Here is a 21,169-nt window from a genome sequence, read left to right on the forward strand (position 1 = left end):
CTAGCAGTCACTGTTGCAACTGACTGTCTCTATCCGAGCTGTCTCTGTATGTCTCTTTGTGATCCCCTCTGCTCCCTAACATGATGCTTCTGACTGTGTGTAGCCCCCTCCTCCTCCTCCCCCAATTATGTCATCCTTTGCTCTCCCTCCTTTATACCATCTCTCTCTCTCTCCCTCTCTCTCCCTCCTCTCCTGAGCATCACTCACTCCTTCCTCCTCTCACTACCCCCGTCTCCCTAACTCTCCCTCCCTCCTCCTCCTCCTCTCCCTCCCACCCTCTCAGCTCCGGTACCGCATTGCTGTGCTGCAGGGGTGACTGCATTGCGCTGGGGCCGTCAATAGGTGGACCACCTCCCGGAGAAATAAAACTGGCTGATCGGGAGCCGGCAGCCCCTGCTGTCTGAGAGCTCAGCCACAGGTAAGAGCTCCCCTCCCGCTGCCCCCCAGTACTATCACCTCCCACTCTCCTTGGGTTCTGCCATGTTGCCCACTCTTATTGCCCTGCAACCCAAGCCTCTGCCTGTCCCAGAAAATACTGTAGTTACCCTCCCCTTTATGCTAGCCTATAATAAGTTGCTAAAGCCCCCTCTATTTCCTGGCCCTTGTCTCACACCTTGCATCCACTGGCGAGTCACTCAGTCCAGCATCCCCCTCCTGCTCCATGCACATCGCTGTTACCCTGCAGGGCTCACTGGTCTGCTTCTCACTGCGTCCCCTAAACCTGGGAGGGGGCGGTGGGAGACAGGATGGATGGAGAGGGGCTGCCCGGAATAACTGTGTACCTGCATCGGGGACGCGGGACAGCTCCTTTCTGCGAGGAAAGGAAAATTGTATCTGTGGCGTAGTGTAAAATCCATCAAAGGCTGGAGAGGAGGAGAAGATGAGAGGGCGGGCAGCAGCACACAGCTAACTATGTGAAGAGCAGGCTGATCTATACATGAGTATTATATGAGTCCGCTGTCTGCATTATATATATATATATATATATATATATATATATATATATATATACTGATCTATACACAACATGAACAGTGCAATCTGTATCCAGGTCTACCGAATTTAGCTGTAAGGATGTGCAAGGCAGCACCAGGACATATAGTTAGACATACTGTAGGTCGGTGACAGGTCATAGAATAGATTAAGATCTATACAGTGATTTGGTCCAGGATAGGCTGTTGTTAAGTGCCTATATATCTTAGATAGCCAGCTGTGCACAGAATTAAGACTGAGGTGTACATTAAGAAATCAGGACTGTAAGGAGACAAAGCTCTATGTACTAATATAATACTGTTACATAATATTTAATGAATGATCAGACATACAGTAGTAATGCATGTACATTTTCAGCAGAAACTCCATGCACTACTAGTACATCTGGTTAAAGAGATTTCTGCAGAAAAGTGACATACTGTATACAGTAAGCACCCTGGATCTCCATCACAGTGTGTTATTAGCTAATAAGCCAACAGGAGACAGACCAGTGTTAGACATAACTGATATACTGTATACTGTTGCCATACAGAAATGCTGATGGGCAGATTGTCAGAGACTAAATAAATAGATCAATCTGACTGTGTTTGCATGATGCACATCACCTAAATATATGAACAACATATCCTTGTTTATGTAAGAAAATCTATCGGATAGTCTGTCTTTCAGAATAGTAATGAAGATAATAGTCATAGTAGGAGACCTTATATTAATACACATTTGAACTCCAGCTTGTTTATTCAAGTGTACATATCTCGGTTTATTGTCCCTGATCAGAGTGCTAACACATCTACCACTTCCATCTATCTGCCCGTGGGTACTGTTTGTGTGAGGGGCACTGATAGGTAATATTAAGATCAGTGATCTGTATCAGGGGGAACGCATGATGTCTCACTAGACTAGATGGGGCAATGGCGGCATAGAAGCTAGTCATGATGTGACACTGGTGGAATACATTCCCTGACATAGTTGCATTCCCTCAAGTGAACCAGTGTGCAGAATTAATATATACAAGATGGGAGCAAATTGATCTCAGTGACCTCACATGTTTACCAAATACAATGACATTCCTAATTTTATGGTAAAAATTTGAACACACTTTACTAATTTTAAATAATAGATTCACACCTCCCCGTTTGCTGTAAATAAAACAGTTTTCATTGGATTAAGGTGTTAATTTAAGGTCATCATGACAATTTGGCATACTTTACTGTTGCTGGCTCATTTATGCGTTTCCTTGCGTAATATATTTTCAGAATGAGTGATGTGATCCAGATGGGCGTAACCTGTTATAGAGGACACACAGACAGATAGGTCTTACGGGATCGTTATTTGATTCATGACCCTACCAAGAAGTAAAATAATGAATAAAGTACCCTTTTCTGTTGTCATCATATGGACCTTAAACATTTGATTCAATGTATGTAATATTCACTATCTATATGGACATAACACTTATGAGCTGTTGGTGTTTCTGGAATTATATTAAGTTTCTATTAGGGTACTGAAGTAATGTGACAGCACTGCCAACAAATTTATTTTGCGCCACAGTGAATTAACATTTTATAATTAAATGCAATATTACTTGCATAAGAAAGCAGGATATTTTTGTTATTTATTTAGCATTCCTTTTTAAACTGTTTCACTTGTCTACACACTGGTGGCAGCCATTTTGTTAGCTACTGTACATCAATATTCATGGAAATACAAACTATCAATTCACTGGGCACAAGGGCGGTACTGAGGCATTGAACACATTTAGGCATAAGACACTAGGTATGAGGTGCTAGACCCAGTAATGATATGCTGCATACTCCTAAATACTGAGTCATTACACAAAATGGCAGCCTTCGCTGTATGTATGCCTCATTTTTAATAAACACCAATTTTCTGTTCACTTTTTTTTAACACTTGATGTGACTGCAGGTGCAAGCTAGATGTGTCTTAACTGTTTGCTTTTCCACAGAAACCCTCACCTGCTACTGAGCATCACCCCCAGGAGGATGGGGAAAGAAAAGACCCACATCAATATTGTGGTCATTGGCCATGTGGATTCCGGCAAATCCACCACCACTGGCCACCTTATTTACAAGTGTGGAGGCATAGACAAGAGAACAATAGAGAAGTTTGAAAAAGAAGCAGCTGAGGTGAGAATGCATGAACAGAATGCTGTGTTTTTATATCCCACAGCTGTTGTCTTATATTCGATTTGCTGTAAATGGTAACAGACTGTTCCACATCTAGATAATAGATATAATTATAATATTGTCCGGGGAGTAAGTCTCCCAGTTACCAACCATCAAGGACATTAACATACAGGTCAGAGAAAACCATTCCACTATATAACAATGAGGCATGAAATTTATCAAATCAGCTACCAACTGCCATTTTTCAAACTCAGCCTGTAAACTAAGTTAGAAGTTGATTGGTTGGTACTGTATTTTATCTTTCTCCAAGCTTTGATAAATCTCCCTCTAGAACCTTTAAATAACAAGCCACAAATGTAAAATATCTCATCATAAAGATATCATTGTGAATAATTCTGGATGGTTAGAAAATTCTCCTTCACAAAACTAGAATCCTATCAAACTCATCAACAGGTCTATGTCTCTCGAAAAATACACATATGTAACTTTAAAAAGATCTGTAAAATCTTAGCAAACATATTGTACATACAATTGCATAACTTTATAAAGATAAGGTAGCAGTCAATACAGTAATGGGCCCTACACACTGCGCGACATGCCGCCGAGCTGCCCGACCGCCGATACGGCAGATGGGCGACCCGGCGGTGGGGGGGAGGTGATGGGGGGAGTGAAGTTTCTTCACTCCCCCCATCACCCGGCTCCATAGCAGTGCATGCAAATATGGACGAGATTGTCCATATTGGCCTGCATGCACAAGCGACGGGGCACCAACGATGAACGAGCGCGGGGCCGCGCATCGTTCATCGCTGGTGCCTCCACACTGAAAGATATGAACGGTATCTCGTTCATTAATGAACGAGATTGTTCATATTTTTCAGTAATATCTCCCAGTGTGTAGGGCCTTTTAGTCTAAGCTATTATACTGTCTTTTTACTCATTACATCCTTTATATGGTTATATTCCAGGCTGTGATACTCCAGATAATGAGGGCTATTTAATAAACATAATTAAAAAAAAAACAGGAAATTGTGATATTTATGTTTTCTGGAGATGGAGATGAGTTTGTCTCTTCTCTAATAGCAGTTACAGCACAGTCCGAAATTCAAATAGGGGAGCCACAGTAACTGCCACCCCAAACACTGCCAAACATTGCTGTCTGGGACTCACTAGCAGTTGGTGTGGCTCCCCTATTTGAATTTTGGACTGCGCTGCAACTGTATGGAGTTTACATGTTCTCACTGTGTTTTGGTGGTTTCTCACGTATGCTCCAGCAGTCTAAAAACATACCAGTTAATGGTAGTGCATATGTGTTTCGTGAGGTAGGGAATTTGAATTATAAGCTTTACCATGATTTCTTAAGAAAGTAACCTGTAAATTGCTGTATAATATGTTGTTGCTATATAAATAAAGATTTATAATAATATAAGTTAGCAGATATGGACCTACCATCATCAAACACCCTGATCTGGCCATTCCACCCATCATTGGCAATGCGCTCAAATATACAAACTCTGCTACTTTTAGCAGTAGCGCACGCAGGGGGGATTTCTGAGTGTACCTGGAACCCCCACCTCCCGATAAGCCAAATGGTTATTTGTGAGACTGAGACAGCAGTGTCTCCATCTCAGCACAAAACGTGATTGCGATCGCGACCACGGAGCTACTGCAGGAGCAGAGAGCCGTAGCTCTCTGCATAGAGAAAGTCCGGGGAGAGCTGCTGGCTGCGCATGCTCAGCCGCAGCAGCTCTCTCCCTCCTCACAGAATAGTCTGCTCGTGCCTCCCACTGCTCCCAGCCCCTGGTGGTATGTATACCACCAATACTATATACAAGTGTGTGTGTGTGTGTATGTATGTATGTATTTATAGGGATGTATATGTATTTGTGTATGTATGCATGTGTGCTTGTGTATGTATGAATGTGTGTGGTATGTGTATATATGTATGTATGTATATATATATATATATATATATATATAAATATAAAGAAATATCAGTATGTTTTACCAACACACGGGATGCCGGCTGTCAGTATACCGACAGTGGCATCCCGTCTGTCAGAAGCTAGGCGGCGAGACTCCTTGTGGGCTCGCTGCGGGCCCGTATATTCCCACTCGGTTGGTGGCATGGAGCAACTAACTGAGTGGGAACACCCTGCGGATATTGGGATTCCGTTCGTCGGTATTTCACCGGCTGTCGGGATTCTGATATGTCGGTATCTCGAACACCGGGATCCCGACAGCCAGGATTTTAACTGCATCCCATATATATATATATATATATATATATATGTATATATATAGTGTGTGTGTATATATATGTATATATATACATATAGCCAATAGAGAATACAAGCGCCCACGAGTGTGATAGCTAAGTAATAAAAGGAATTTTTAAGTGGGTGTTTTTATGGCCCAAAACACTTATCTGGTTAAAAGAATTTCCAACGAGTATCCACCATTTGAGATATCACATGTAAGAGAAAAAAACACAGCAAACATAGGCCCTTATTCCGAGTTGATCGCTCGCTAGTGGCTTTTAGCAGCAGTGCAAACGCTAAGCCGCCGCCCTCTGGGAGTGTATCTTAGCTTAGCAGAAGTGCGAACGAAAGGATTGCAGCGCTGCTACAAAAAAAGATTGTGCAGTTTCTGAGTAGCTCGAGACTTACTCCTAGCTAGCGATCACTTCAGTCTGTTTAGTTCCTGTTTTGAAGTCACAAACACGCCCTCCGTTCGGCCAGCCACGCCTACGTTTCCCCAGCCACGCCTGCGTTTTTATCTGGCACGCCTGCGTTTTTACACACACTCCCCAAAAACGGTCAGTTACCACCCAGAAACACCCACTTCCTGTCAATCACTCTGCGGCCAGCAGTGCGACTGAAAAGCGTTGCTAGACCTTGTGTGAAACTGCATCGGCTTTTGTGAAAGTACGTCGCGCGTGTGCAATGCGCATCATACGCATGCGCAGAAGTGCCAATTTTTAGCCTGAACGCTGCGCTGCGAACAACGGCAGCTAGCGATCAACTCGGAATGAGGGCCATAGTGTGTACCGTTCTCAGACTTACAGCATGTCATTTGTAATAGAGGGCGAAATTAGGGAACAAGCTTATTCCCAATAATGCATATTTACTAGCCCAAACATTAAAAGGTTAAAAATACATAGGTTTAATATACAAAGACATACAGTGGCTAAAAAACATGCGTACAAGATTTAAAACATAGAGAGCTTATCTGTCCATCAAAGGAGATCAGCAACAAACTGTCCCAAATATAAAGACATGCAATGGCTGAAAGACACACGTACAAGATTTAAAACATCAAAAGCTTATCTGTCCATCAAAGGAGATCAGCAGCAAAATATATACATTCACAGATACACACCCACGGAAACCCCCCTGAATAAATCCTGCGTTTGCCCCTGTTTAGGCCCTGATAATGGTCAGAATCATGCAAAATAATGGTATATATATATTTATGTATATATATATTTATATATATATGCCGAGAAATTTTGAAAGAAGCAGGGAGCGCCAATAGTGCATTAAAAGTGTAACAATTTATTTATAACACATCCAAATACGATGATCAAATAAAACCCGTACCATAAAAGGCGGTTAAACCACCGCTTGTATAACCAGCATGAAATTATCCCACAATACAACTCAGCATACGTGATTCAGTATCCATACGTCAGACCACGCCCATACGCGTTTCGTCATCAGACTTCGTCAGTGGAAGCCCAGTATATATACTGTAATACATATGACTTCTAAAAGTGCTTACGTCTCAAAAATAGTAATTACCTGGTGATTAGTTGTCTTATAATATGGCTCTACCACTGGTGTAGCTATAATGGATGGGGTGTGGTATGTAAGGTCGACAGTAAGTATGTCGACAATGTTTTGGTCGACCACTATTGGTCGACAGTAAGTAGGTCAACAGGGTCATTAGGTCGACATGGTCTAGGTCAGTGGTCTCCAACCTTAATTGGGGTGTGAGCTACTCGAGACAAATGAAAGCTTCTGAGGAGCTACTAAAGTTTTTGAAAAAAAAGCTGTACTTGAATGGTTGCTGGCACGCTCTCAGTGTTAAGACTGGACTCGTGGGCAAAAAAGTTTCTGGTGCCCCTCCCATTGCTATATTAAAAGTAAAAAATGAGCACGCGCCTTAGGCACGCGCGCACCAAAAAGAGGGTGTGGCCTCACTGCAAGGGGTGTGGCATTGCAGGAAGAGATACCTTTTATCCCAGTTTTGCAACCTGCACGCCCAGACATTGGCCACCACAGGAAAAAAAAAATCCTGATTCATGCCCTTTACATTATTTGTCATTTTTCCTCCTTATAGTAATGCCCCTTACACATTATTCCACACACCGCAATGCCCGTGACACATTATGCCAAACACGCAATGCCCCTGACACATTATGCCACACACCGCAATGCCCCTGACACATTATGCCACACACCGCAATGCACGTGACACATTATGCCACACACAGCGATGCCCGTGATACATTATGCCACACACCGCAATGCCCGTGATACATTATGCCGCACACCACAATGCCCGTGATAAATTATGCCACACACCGTAATGCCCTTGACACATTATATCACACACCGCATTGCCCATGATACAGTATGCCACGCACCATAATGCCCATTACACATATTATCACACACTGCAATGTCTGTGATACATTATGCCACACGCCGTAATGCCCATTACACATTATATCACACACCGCAATGCCCATGATACAGTATGCCACACACCGTAACGCCCATTACACATTTTATCTCACACCGCAATGCTGGTTATACACAACGTAATGCCCATTACACATTGTATGACACACCGCAATGCCAGTTATACATTATGCCACACAATGTAATGCCCATTACACATTATGCTCCACAGTAAGGCGTCTAATTAATTTTAAATTACCTGCTCGTTGTCAGGGGTCTCATGCTCATTGCCAGGTGTTTTATGCTCGTTGCCAGGGGTGTCATGCTCTGGGTTCCATGCTTGTTGCCAGGGGTGTTATGCTGTGGGTTCCATGCTTGTTGCCAGGGGTGTCATACTCATAGCCAGGGATCTTGGTGCAGTGGTGTAATGTTCGTTGCCAGGGGTGTTACTCTCTGCGTGTCATGCTTGTTGTTAGGGGTCTTGTTGCCAGGGGTGTAATGCTCGTTTCAGGGGTGTAATCAGGGCCGATCCACCGCATATGCGGGGTACGCAGCTGCATAGAGCGAGCGCCAGATGCTGAGGGCGCTGCTGCAGTGTTACCCCGCTGCCACGCTGGAGGAAGTAGCCTAGCTGCGGATCTCTCTCCTGTCAGTGCAGCTGATTGACAAGAGAGAGTGTGTGTTGTGTGTGTGCGTGTGTGTGTCCTGCCCACCAACATTCTCTGTTCCCTCTGTGCCCCAGCACCTCACCCCCCTCACACCGCCACGTGTAATGGGAGTGCCAGCACAGAGCGCTCCCAGCACTTCCGGGTAACTATAGCACTGGCCTGACACTGACAGACGCTAGAGGTCAAGTATAATCTCTAGTGTCTGTCTACTCCTTGACGAAGGAGCGCTTCGGACCGGCCGGGGGGGGGATTAATTGCAGACTCCCCCCAAAGTTTGCCAGCAGCCAGCACAGGTCGAGCGACCCGGATTGCGGCTGTGAGCTACCCGTCGTTCGTGAGCGACGGGTTGGCGACTGCTGGTCTATGTCGACAGGCCAAAAGGTCGACATGAGTTTTTGATGTTTTTTTGGTGTCTTTTTCTCCGTACAGTGACATGGAACCCCAATTAGTGCACCGTGTCCCCTCGCATGGCTCGCTTCGCTCGCCATGGTTCGGGTAAGCATGGCACAGGTTACCGTTCCCATTTGTAGTCCACGTGGATCGTAAAGTAAGTAAAAGTTAGAAAGAAGAAAATTTTTTGAAAAACTCATGTCGACCTTTTGACCTGTCAACCTAGAACATGTCGACCTAAAGACATTGTTGACCTAGAAATCTGTCGACCTACTTACTGTCGACCAATAGTGGTCGACCAAAACATTGTCGACCTACTTACTGTCGACCTAAAGACCGGATCCCAATGGATGCAGGGTGAGCGGATCATATGTGTCCACAGATCAAAGGTGCACACCCTGTACCTAGAACAGAGCCCACTGTGTGCCATGCAGTGGATCATTCCCTGTGTATTCTGCCATCTTTCGAGTGATATCTTCAGAAAGATGGTGCAGAAGCAGGTAAAAGGAAAGACTGGTCCTGTACTAGAGGAGGCCTGATGCATGTATGGGGGGTTCTCCACACATGGGGCCCCCAGGCATTAATACGCCTCTGTGCTGTACTGTGGAAATAAAATGTGCTAAAGTTCTATTTTTATATTGTGCACATTTAAACAGTTTCTTCCCTACTGTTTATTATATAACAAGTAATGGAAATGATCAGTCAGTACCATTGTCTGTAGAAAATACAAGCCAAAGCAATCCTGCAGTATTATAATTATGTGACAAAGCAGCTAGCTGGAGACTGGTACATTGAGCTGACTCTGTTACCTGATGAAGTCAGGCATTGTTTGATTTATTTTGTGTATGGGACTGACTCAGCACCGGCTCTCGAGAGGCTCCATTAAAACCCAGAAGGCAACAGCTCATTGGGAGCATTATGCTCTAGATATCTAGCCCTGTGATGATCAGGAGCAGCTGAGAGTAGAGGCCGCAGAGAACGATGCCACTGCCAGGGTTTAATTATAGCTGAACTGAGCTGGCAGGTTCCATTTTCTGTGTGCATGCAGAGGGCACACTGTCCTATCGGCAATACAGCTGGGAAATGGAGTCTTATCAGAGCAGACATCATGCATGGCTGTTAGTGACCTTAACCCATTGTCAGCTGCAGATGTGTTGCTCACTAATCAGACTGCAATAGAAAAGAAACAGGTTATGTCGGGAATGAAACGTTCAAAACATAAAAATTCATTGCATAATTCCATAATGGCAACAGTCTGTCGTTTTTATATACTGGCTGGTCATCTTCACACATACCCGCACTGGTGTCTATGAAGGGGTTTTCAAACTAAAGTGCCTATTTTCCCTTTCTCACTACCATCTGGACTATTTTATTTTCATATTAGGCACTTGGCTTAAGAGAGTTATAATTACAATCCTGTGCTTCCTACTTCCACAGCAGGCTGTGCGCTGTGCTCAGGTCCTGTCTATGAGCGTATGGTCTTTTGATAAAGATTTGAGTTTTTGTATTCTCTGACTTGTGTATAATACGCTGTACTGAGATACTGTGCTACTGAGTTTAATTCCCACCAGAACATTATCTGTTCCAGTTTCCTCCCACAATCTAACAACATACTGGTAGGTTAATCAACTTGAAAGCTCCACTAAGGAATATGGCCCTCATTCCGAGTTGTTCGCTCAGTAATTTTCTTCGCATCGCAGCGATTTTCCGCTAATTGCGCATGCGCAATGTTCGCACTGCGACTGCGCCAAGTAAATTTGCTATGTAGATTGGTATTTTACTCACGGCATTATGAGTTTTTTTCTTCGTTCTGGAGATCGGAGTGTGATTGACAGGAAGTGGGTGTTTCTGGGCGGAAACTGGCCGTTTTATGGGAGTGTGTGAAAAAACGCTACTGTTTCTGGGAAAAACGCGGGAGTGGCTGGAGAAACGGAGGAGTGTCTGGGCGAACGCTGGGTGTGTTTGTGACGTCAAACCAGGAACGACAAGCACTGAACTGATCGCACTGGAAGAGTAAGTCTCGAGCTACTCAGAAACTGCACAGAGAAGTCTTTTCGCAATATTGCGAATCTTTCGTTCGCAATTTTGATAAGCTAAGATTCACTCCCAGTAGGCGGCGGCTTAGCGTGTGCAATGCTGCTAAAAGCAGCTTGCGAGCGAACAACTCGGAATGAGGGCCCATGTTGCCACTGTATAAATAATAGAAATGCACAATATGGGCCTCATCTAAAGCTATTAACACACAAATACCGGGGAGCTTTATTACTACATTTGTCTTTACATTTTGAAATTTGTCCACACTGCAGCACATGGTTTTACTAATGTACAAAATTACCTTCAATTTGATTTACTCCTAACTCTAAAATCAGCATTATAATTTCACAGATAGCAGTTCAAGGTAAGTATGGCTATTGTATGGCATACCCTCCAACATGACCCTTTCCATTAGGTACAAAATGCTCTGTTCCTGGTCTTCCTTGCCAGTGGCAGTTGCAGAGGTGAGGCTGCAGCGCAATCCAAAATTCAAAGATGGGAGCCACACCAACTGCCACCCCAAACACTTCTCAACATCGCCGGCCAGGATTCACTGGCAGTTGGTGTGGCTTCCCTATTTTAATTTTGGACTGTGCTGCAGCCCCACGTCTGGAGATGCAACTGGCAAGGAAGTCCAAGAATAGAGCATTAGGGGGAGATGAACTAAGCAGTGAAAAGAGTGGAGAAGTGAGCCTGTGGAGAAGTTGCCCATGGCAACCAATCAGCTGCTCTGTATATTTCTATAGTATGGGCAACTTCTCCACTGGCTCACTTCTCCACTCTTTTCACTGCTTAGTACATTTCCCCCTTAGTACCTAATGGAATGGGTCATGTTGGAGGGTATGGTAGAATATTAAGATGCAGTACTCTAGATCAGTCTTCTGAAATCCAGCCCTCGGTGCATACTGAAGCTGGCCACACATCTAAAAGATTGTCTTCTGAACCAGCCAACCAGTTGAAAATCTGACAATGTATGTGGGCAAACGACAAAAACAGACAAAGTTGTTCAGACAAGTTGGTTAAATCTGTTTGATTTATGCAACTTGCCTGGTCAATCATTTTTGTCCATTTTCCATTGTTTTATAACCGAATGTTGTTTGCTCCCATACCAGATTTTCGTTCCAACCAGCCAACAATTTATGTGTGGCCAGCTTAATAGTGCATGTTTTCCATATCTCCTTGCAGGAACACGGGTGTATTCACTACTGACTGATATATTTTGAATTATTTCCCTTGTGATTCTGTGAGGAAACCTGGAAACAATGCAGTTAGTGTGTCCCGATGACTGGATTTGAGAAGCACTGCTGTAGATGGTGAGATGGTAATAGAGAAAATAATGTACCATAAGTAAAGAATCTTATGTAACTATAATTCTATATTTGTGTATCAAAAATATATTGCAGAACGCTGTACAATCATGTAACTATATACAAACACGTGTTTAAGCCCCTGTGAAGTTTACAATCTAGTTTCCCTTTCACAGGAACAGGAGCACATAATTTTAGTCAAAATCCACTTAACCTACCAGTATGTCTTTTACACTGTGGTGCCTATTTATCAGTAGGTCCCTGTGCTTGCTTTAAAATAACTGTTGTAGCTACAAGACTTTTTTATTCCATACCCCCTAAATTCTCCAAATGTTTTGTTATTTTATTTTCATATGTATGACTTCTGACAGATGGGGAAAGGCTCCTTTAAATACGCCTGGGTTCTAGACAAGCTAAAGGCAGAAAGGGAGCGAGGAATCACAATTGATATCTCTCTATGGAAGTTTGAGACCACCAAATATTACATCACTATCATTGATGCCCCTGGACATCGTGACTTTATCAAGAACATGATCACCGGAACATCTCAGGTTAGTGGAGACCAAGAATTTGTTGGGACAGGACAAAAACCAGTTATAAACAGAGCCTGAAAAGCTTTTGATATTACCTTACTGTTTGATAATTATCGTATGTAATTCCTGATCCCTTAAATGAATCCTCTACCTTTATAGAACCTCTCACCATAATTAGTTCCACCCCTTGTCGCAGTCAAGTAGTCTTACCATTGCAACTCCCAGCTCTGCCTTAAACAAGATCGCTTGAAAGGTACATTGACGTAAATAGCCTAAGAAATACTTTTCAAATATGGACGGTATTGTCCATCGAGAATCTGAATTTCAGCAACAGTTGTCCTACAAGAAATAGTAGATATTTACACATTCTTTTTTTATATGGAATGTGTCACGAACCGGTCTCTCACCTTTGCGGGTTCTGGGGTTCGTCCGTTGCCAGTGCGGTTGCTCGCGGTGCTGTGCGCCCGTTTGGGGACGCGGCGTGATCAGTGGCACAGGTAATGCAGAGTCTGGGAACTGTGAGTGCGGGGACCAAATGGCCTAAGGCACTGCGGTGTGTCTGCTGTATAGGAGGTGGCCATGTTGGAGACCAAATAGGTAATACAGAGCACTTGTGAAAACACCTGTGGGCAGGTGTAAACCAATCCCGTGCTTGTGCTGCCTTTAAGTAGGCTGGGATTATGTTACTCTGGGCCAGTGCTTTGTTGTATCAACAGCTCTAGCTCTGAGCTCTCTCCGTGCATTCCTGTGTGATTCCCGTGGTCCAGATATCGCCTCCGTTCCCAGAGGTTCGTCTGCAGCCTTCACTGCTAAAGATCCACCGGCTCTTCGCTGTGCTGTCAGTTAATTGCACACCTACTGGAAATAGTTGGATTCCCAGAGTCCTGCATGAGGTTACCTTGTCTGCCTGTCTTCAACCATACAAAGTTTGGAGGATTCCACTACCCTCAGCTGTTTGTTTGTTCTACTCAACATTTAACCCGTTCATCACCTTGTCATCTGCTACAGTTTTCACAGTGATCTCCGGAACCCGCAAGTAACTCACTTAAGTACTTTTATTTTCTATGTTACCATAACAAGGATAATTCTTCACAGCCTCTCAGTTAACTCTCAAAACTTCATTGCAAATCCTTACAGTTATTTCTTCATGTCTGCATTATCCAGTTAAACACATTCTACAGTTCAGCATCAAAGCTTGTTTATATTTGGACAATTCAACATTTATTCATCAGCTTGTTTTGCATACAGTTCCATGAACATTTCTTTTATTTGTCTTTGAGTTTTATCCTGCATATTATTTCTGCCATTCCTGCAATACTTCCGTATAATATGATGATTAACAACTTGTCATTTAACACTTTACTGAATTGTTATTTCTAATAAAATATGAAACGGAACTTTCTTCGTCCTCCCTGCTTCCATTTCCCACCAGCACCTACACTTGTGGTTGGTTCAGGGTTAACGGATTCACAAAAACACCTGGACCTGACAGTAAGCACTGGCCACATGGATCCGTCGAGTGACCAATTCGCAGGAGGCGGTGCTACGTCAGATATCCTTTCCCGTCTGGAAAATCAGGAGTCTATACAGACACAAATAGTTCAGTTTATGCAAACTATGGCAGACCGTTTGGAGATTCTTCATACGGCTATTAAAACGTCTCAAGCCCAGATTTCAACTCCGGTTGTCCCAGTTACCACTACAGCTTCTCCTGTGACGCTGCCTACGTCCCGCTTGCAGTTACCCTCTCCGAGTAAGTTTGACGGAACTCCAAAACTTTGCAGAGGATTCCTGAATCAATGCGATATCCAGTTCGAACTGTTGTCCGCCAGTTTCCCATCAGCTCGTTCTAAGGTTGCATATATTATTGCCCTCCTCTCCGCTCAGGCTCTGGAGTGGGCATCACCATTATGGGAAAGAGGAGATCCTATCCTCTCTAATTACAAGGAGTTCGTATCATCCTTCCGGAGAATCTTTGACGAACCAGGCAGAACCACCTCAGCATCTTTGGAGATTCTCCGTCTACGTCAAGGTTTACGTCCTGTCAGTCAATATATTATTCAGTTTCGCACGTTGTCTTCAGAGTTAAATTGGAATGAGGAGGCCCTGATCGCCGCGTTTTGGAATGGACTTTCAGAGAGAATCAAGGATGATTTAACCATCCGGGATGTGCCAACTAAACTGGATGAATTGATTTCTCTCTGCAACAAACTTGACCTACGCTACAGAGAGCAATGTTTAGAGAAATCCAGGACAGAGCGATCTAGTCTACGTTATCATCCTAGGCCTCGAAAAGATTCTTCATCACAGTCGCCGGTAACGACAGAAGAACCTATGCAGATTGGGCGCTCTCGCCTCACAGAGGAAGAACGACTTCGTCGTCGACAGGGTAACCTCTGCATGTACTGCGGGTCCTCCGAACATTTAGTTAAATCCTGCAAACTTCGGCCTGGGAAACTCTCGCTCCTAGCTTATTCAAGAGAGGTTAAGCTAGGAGTTACTTTAGAATCACGTTCTGGGAAAGAACCGACCTTGTCTATTCAATTAGAAGTTCCAAGTTCTACAGTGAAAGTTGCAGCTCTCCTAGATTCCGGGGCAGCCGAGAACTTCATCTCCTCAGCCTTTGTCTTACGGTCTAAAGTTCAAACCATGCCTCTGGAAGCAGCAGTTGCTGTTACAGCAGTGGATGGAAGTCGAATTCCAGATGGTATAATTACTCATCGAACCGTATGTCTCAAGATGAAAGTTGGTGTGCTCCATTCCGAATACGTCTCCTTCTACGTGATTCCCAAAGCCTCTTAAGATGTGATACTTGGTTTACCTTGGCTGCAGAAGCATAATCCTCAACTTAATTGGCAAACCATGGAAGTCCTTTTGTGGGGTAAATCTTGTACCAAGGACTGTTTAGCCTCAATTGTACCTCTCCGGTCAATTAGCCTTCCCGACCTACCTCCGGTGTATCAATTCTTTGCGGATGTTTTCAGTAAACAAGCAGCAGACTCTCTACCTCCTCATTGCGAATGGGACTGCCCAATCGTCCTGGTTCCGGGCAAAACCCCTCCTAGGGGACGAATTTATCCGCTATCCATCCCAGAGACGCAAGCTATGTCTGATTATATACAGGAAAATCTAACCAAAGGATTTATCAGACCATCTTCTTCACCTGCAGGAGCCGGATTCTTTTTCGTTAAGAAGAAGGACGGTGGGTTACGACCATGCATAGATTACCGTGGACTCAATGAGATCACTGTGAAAAACAAGTACCCATTACCCTTAATTCCAGAATTATTTGACCGGGTAAAGGGAGCTACTGTGTTTACAAAATTGGATCTCCGAGGGGCCTACAATTTAATCCGCATCTGGGCAGGGGACGAGTGGAAGACTGCTTTTAATACCCGGGATGGGCATTACGAATACCTTGTAGTGCCTTTTGGTCTTTGTAATGCACCTGCAGTTTTTCAAAGCTATGTGAATGAACTTTTTCGTGATCTTCTCTACAAGTGTCTAGTAGTGTACCTGGATGATATCCTAATATTCTCTAAGGATCTAAAATCTCACCGTCACCAAGTTAAAGAGGTACTGACACGTCTGAGGAAAAATCAACTTTATTGTAAGTTAGAGAAGTGCACTTTTGAAGTATCTTCCATACCGTTCCTTGGTTACATCATTTCTAGATCAGAGCTATGTATGGATCCCGGTAAGGTACAAGCTATCCGAGATTGGTCCACTCCTACAACTTTCAAGGGGATTCAGCGATTTCTTGGCTTTGCTAATTTCTATAGGAGATTCATTAAGAATTATTCTACGTTAGCTGCTCCCATCACAGCCCTAACTCGCAAAGGAGCAAATCCTACGAACTGGTCTTCTGAAGCAATAAAAGCCTTCTCTGATTTAAAGCAAGCCTTTGGGTCAGCTCCCATTCTTCGACAGCCTGATTTGAAGCGTCCCTTTCTACTAGAGGTGGATGCATCTACAGAAGCAGTAGGAGCTGTGTTGTCACAAGTCTTTGAAGATAAAAAGGTCCATCCCTGCGGATATTTCTCCCGTAAGTTCCTCCCGGCCGAACGTAATTATGCAATCGGTGAGCAAGAATGACTTGCCATCAAGTTGGCATTTGAGGAGTGGAGATACCTTCTAGAACAGGGGTGGGCAATTATTTTAGCTAGGGGGCCACTTAACACTTTACAGCGAGTATGTGAGGGCCGTACACAAAATATATTGTTTCTGCTGTAATTCCAGCACCTCCCTCACCCATATATACGTGTGTCGCCCCCCCCTCACACCCCCCCCACCCCACTCCCACCCCATATGCATTATATATTTATTAATAATGTGGACAGGCAAAAATAAAGAGAAACGGCTAAATACCAGCTCTCCCTTCCTCCCTCAGCACATTCAGCAGCCCCGCCGCCGCCACCCCCCCCTTAATACTGGGCATGTCTAGAACCCCTACCCGGCTGCCACCAGCCAGCCATTCAAACACGGACAGCCCACAGCCATGGTACCTAAGCGATATAATCCAGTCCTCCAGTCCACAACGGCAGTCAATGCAGCAGCTGCATTCAAACCTCCTGCTTCGGCGTCCTGCTTTTGGCTCCACCCCCAACTCCATCCAGCAGCGACAAGTCCTTCTGTCTGGTACAGCTACACTCGGCTGCACCAGTGACCTGACGTAGCGGCGGTCACCGCGGCTTGTAGATTTTGTAGTGCAATGACAAGCAGCCACTCGGGCCGCTTGTCATTGCACAGTGGTGGGAGGCAGCGGGCCGGCCAAAATCCGTTTGCGGGCCGTATCCGGCCCGCGGGCCGTATTTTGCCCACCCCTATTCTAGAAGGAGCACAACATCGCATTACAGTTTATACTGATCATAAGAATCTTCTGTGTCTGCAGTCAGCTCAGTGTTTGAATCCACGACAAGCTCGATGGGCGCTTTTCTTTACACGATTTGATTTCAAGCTCACCTATCGTCCAGGGTCTCAGAACAAAAAGGCAGATGCCCTTTCCCGGTCCTTTGCTTCTTCTTTATTAAATGATGCTACCACGAATCAAGCCATTGTGAATCCTACGTCCTTTTTATTGACTCGTACCTCTCCAGTTCCTCCGCCTGGCAAGACCTTTGTCGCCACAAGTCTTCGAAAACGGCTGCTTACCTGGGCTCACTCCTCTTCCTTCATGGGTCATCCTGGGATTCTAAAGACTCTCAAATTTATTCAACAGTCTTATTGGTGGCCACGTCTCAAAGCCGATGTCCAAGAGTTTATAGCAGCATGTCCTAAATGTGCCCAACATAAGAGTCCAAGAAGTTCTCCACCAGGTTTATTACATCCATTATCCATACCCAAACAACCATGGACTCATATCTCAATGGATTTCGTGACCGATCTACCTCCATCAAAAGGGCGAAATACCATTTGGGTGATAGTGGATCGATTTTCGAAAATGGCACATTTCATTCCATTAACTGGGTTACCATCAGCCCCTTTACTAGCCAGATTGTTCATCTCTGAAATCTTCAAGTTGCATGGCCTTCCTCGAGAGATTATCTCTGATCGGGGAACACAGTTTGTGGCCAAGTTTTGGAGGTCGCTTTGTTCATCTTTAAATGTCAAGTTGAATTTTTCTTCTGCATATCATCCTCAGACAGATGGACAAACTGAGAGAGTCAACCAAGACCTTGAAACATTTCTCCGGCTATATATATCGTCCTCACAGGATGACTGGGTTGACTACCTTCCATTGGCAGAATTTGCTCATAATAATCTCTTCCATTCATCTTCAGAATCTACGCCCTTTTATATTAACTTCGGCTTTCATCCTCGTGTGCCAGAGTTCCATCCATTGCCAGCCCTAGAGGTTCCAGCGGCAGATCAGGAGCTTCAACGTCTATCTAGAATCTGGAGTTGTGTACGTAAGTCCTTGGTCAAAACTTCCGCTCGTTATAAATCTTTTGCAGATAGAAAATGTAAAGCTGTACCGAATTACAAAGTGGGAGACCAAGTTTGGATTTCTACGCGCAATCTCAGGTTCAAAGTTCCTTCTAAGAAATTTGCTCCCAAGTTTATTGGTCCATTTCCCATTGTTAAGGTACTCAACCCTGTGTCATACAAAGTCAAGTTGCCACTGTCTTTGAGAATTCCTAACGCCTTTCATACATCTTTACTGAAGCCTTTAATTCTCAGTAAGTTCCGTACTACCAAGTCCAAATCTCCTAAAGTTCACTCTTTGCAGAATGAGGAATTTGAAGTTAAAGAGATTGTGGACTCACGTTCCCGATATGGACGTTTACAGTTTTTGGTCGACTGGAAGGGTTACGGTCCGGAGGAGAGATCCTGGGTTTTCTCTGAAGATGTTCATGCTCCAAGACTGGTACAGAAATACTTCTCCTAAAATCCTGACAAGGTTCAAAGGTGTTCGGAGACCACCCGTAGAAGAGGGGGTACTGTCATGAACCGGTCTCTCACCTTTGCGGGTTCTGGGGTTCGTCCGTTGCCAGTGCGGTTGCTCGCGGTGCTGTGCGCCCGTTTGGGGACGCGGCGTGATCAGTGGCACAGGTAATGCAGAGTCTGGGAACTGTGAGTGCGGGGACCAAATGGCCCAAGGCACTGCGGTGTGTCTGCTGTATAGGAGGTGGCCATGTTGGAGACCAAATAGGTAATACAGAGCACTTGTGAAAACACCTGTGGGCAGGTGTAAACCAATCCCGTGCTTGTGCTGCCTTTAAGTAGGCTGGGATTATGTTACTCTGGGCCAGTGCTTTGTTGTATCAACGCTGTGCTCTAGCTCTGAGCTCTCTCCGTGCATTCCTGTGTGATTCCCGTGGTCCAGATATCGCCTCCGTTCCCAGAGGTTCGTCTGCAGCCTTCACTGCTAAAGATCCACCGGCTCTCCGCTGTGCTGTCAGTTAATTGCACACCTACTGGAAATAGTTGGATTCCCAGAGTCCTGCATGAGGTTACCTTGTCTGCCTGTCTTCAACCATACAAAGTTTGGAAGATTCCACTACCCTCAGCTGTTCGTTTGTTCTACTCAACATTTAACCCGTTCATCACCTTGTCATCTGCTACAGTTTTCACAGTGATCTCCGGAACCCGCAAGTAACTCACTTAAGTACTTTTATTTTCTATGTTACCATAACAAGGATAATTCTTCACAGCCTCTCAGTTAACTCTCAAAACTTCATTGCAAATCCTTACAGTTATTTCTTCATGTCTGCATTATCCAGTTAAACACATTCTACAGTTCAGCAACAAAGCTTGTTTATATTTGGACAATTCAACATTTATTCATCAGCTTGTTTTGCATACAGTTCCATGAACATTTCTTTTATTTGTCTTTGAGTTTTATCCTGCATATTATTTCTGCCATTCCTGCAATACTTCCGTATAATATGATGATTAACAACTTGTCATTTAACACTTTACTGAATTGTTATTTCTAATAAAATATGAAACGGAACTTTCTTCGTCCTCCCTGCTTCCATTTCCCACCAGCACCTACACCTGTGGTTGGTTCAGGGTTAGCGGATTCACAAAAACACCTGGACCTGACAGAATGCCTTTTGCAAATTTCCCTGTACATTTGTCACCCTCTCATGCTTCAGGGGATCTGTGCATTCTCATTTAATGTAATGGTTCCTCAAGCTCCAGCTAACTACTATAAGGCTGTACTAATTTCTGAGGTTTTCTCTGAAGGGACAGCACGAGTTGGACCCATCATTTTTCTGACTGCCTTCCAAATTTCTACATAACTTTTGTGCTCCTACTGTATTTTAGTTTCCTCATACATTAAAATATTGCTCGATTTTGGCAAGAAATAAGCCAGTGTTGGCGATTTTATAACAGTACATATAACATTGCATTGATAGTATTACAGTTCTCTGTAAGCTAATGATTTAATGGTGTAGTAGTTCATGTCACATTTTACACCTACATGCAATGTTAGCAGCTTAGCCGTAATGTGTTTCCAAAATAATGAGTCCATACTATGTTTTTCCTTCCAGGCAGACTGTGCGGTGTTGATAGTGGCGGCAGGTGTTGGTGAGTTTGAAGCTGGAATCTCCAAAAATGGGCAGACCCGTGAGCATGCCCTGCTGGCCTACACCCTTGGAGTTAAACAACTTATCGTGGGCATCAATAAAATGGACTCCACCGAGCCACCATACAGTGAGAAGCGCTATGATGAAATTGTAAAAGAGGTCAGCGCCTACATCAAGAAGATTGGTTACAATCCAGCCACTGTTCCTTTCGTACCCATCTCTGGCTGGCACGGAGACAATATGTTGGAGCCATCGCCTAACGTAAGTGACATACTGTAGGATGTCGTTTTCTAGTCATATGCAGAGGAGTTATGTCTACAGTCAGCGTTATTTGTGATATTGTAGAGTGCTTACAAGTGTTTCGGTTTTTATATAT

The 21,169-nt window shown here is 44.2% G+C and overlaps 1 protein-coding gene across 4 annotated transcripts in view; it reads left to right on the forward strand.

Annotated features, from left to right (window-relative positions):
* The first annotated feature begins 229 nt into the window (after nucleotides 1–229).
* The window catches only part of EEF1A2 (eukaryotic translation elongation factor 1 alpha 2), a 71,361-nt gene continuing 50,421 nt past the window's right edge, over nucleotides 230–21,169 (forward strand). The window contains exons 1-4 of one of the 4 annotated variants that reach the window (XM_063959224.1): nucleotides 230–418; nucleotides 2,960–3,140; nucleotides 12,596–12,775; nucleotides 20,758–21,054. In XM_063959224.1, coding sequence (XP_063815294.1) covers nucleotides 2,997–3,140; nucleotides 12,596–12,775; nucleotides 20,758–21,054 — 621 coding nt within the window. In that variant the 5' untranslated portion in view covers nucleotides 230–418; nucleotides 2,960–2,996. Of the gene's footprint in view, nucleotides 419–843; nucleotides 915–2,253; nucleotides 2,414–2,959; nucleotides 3,141–12,102; nucleotides 12,231–12,595; nucleotides 12,776–20,757; nucleotides 21,055–21,169 lie in introns of those variants that run through there. The other 3 variants (XM_063959227.1, XM_063959225.1, XM_063959226.1) reach the window with 3 other exon arrangements.

The sequence above is a fragment of the Pseudophryne corroboree genome, chromosome 3 (assembly GCF_028390025.1).
Source record: "Pseudophryne corroboree isolate aPseCor3 chromosome 3, aPseCor3.hap2, whole genome shotgun sequence".
Classification (NCBI taxonomy): domain Eukaryota; kingdom Metazoa; phylum Chordata; class Amphibia; order Anura; family Myobatrachidae; genus Pseudophryne; species Pseudophryne corroboree.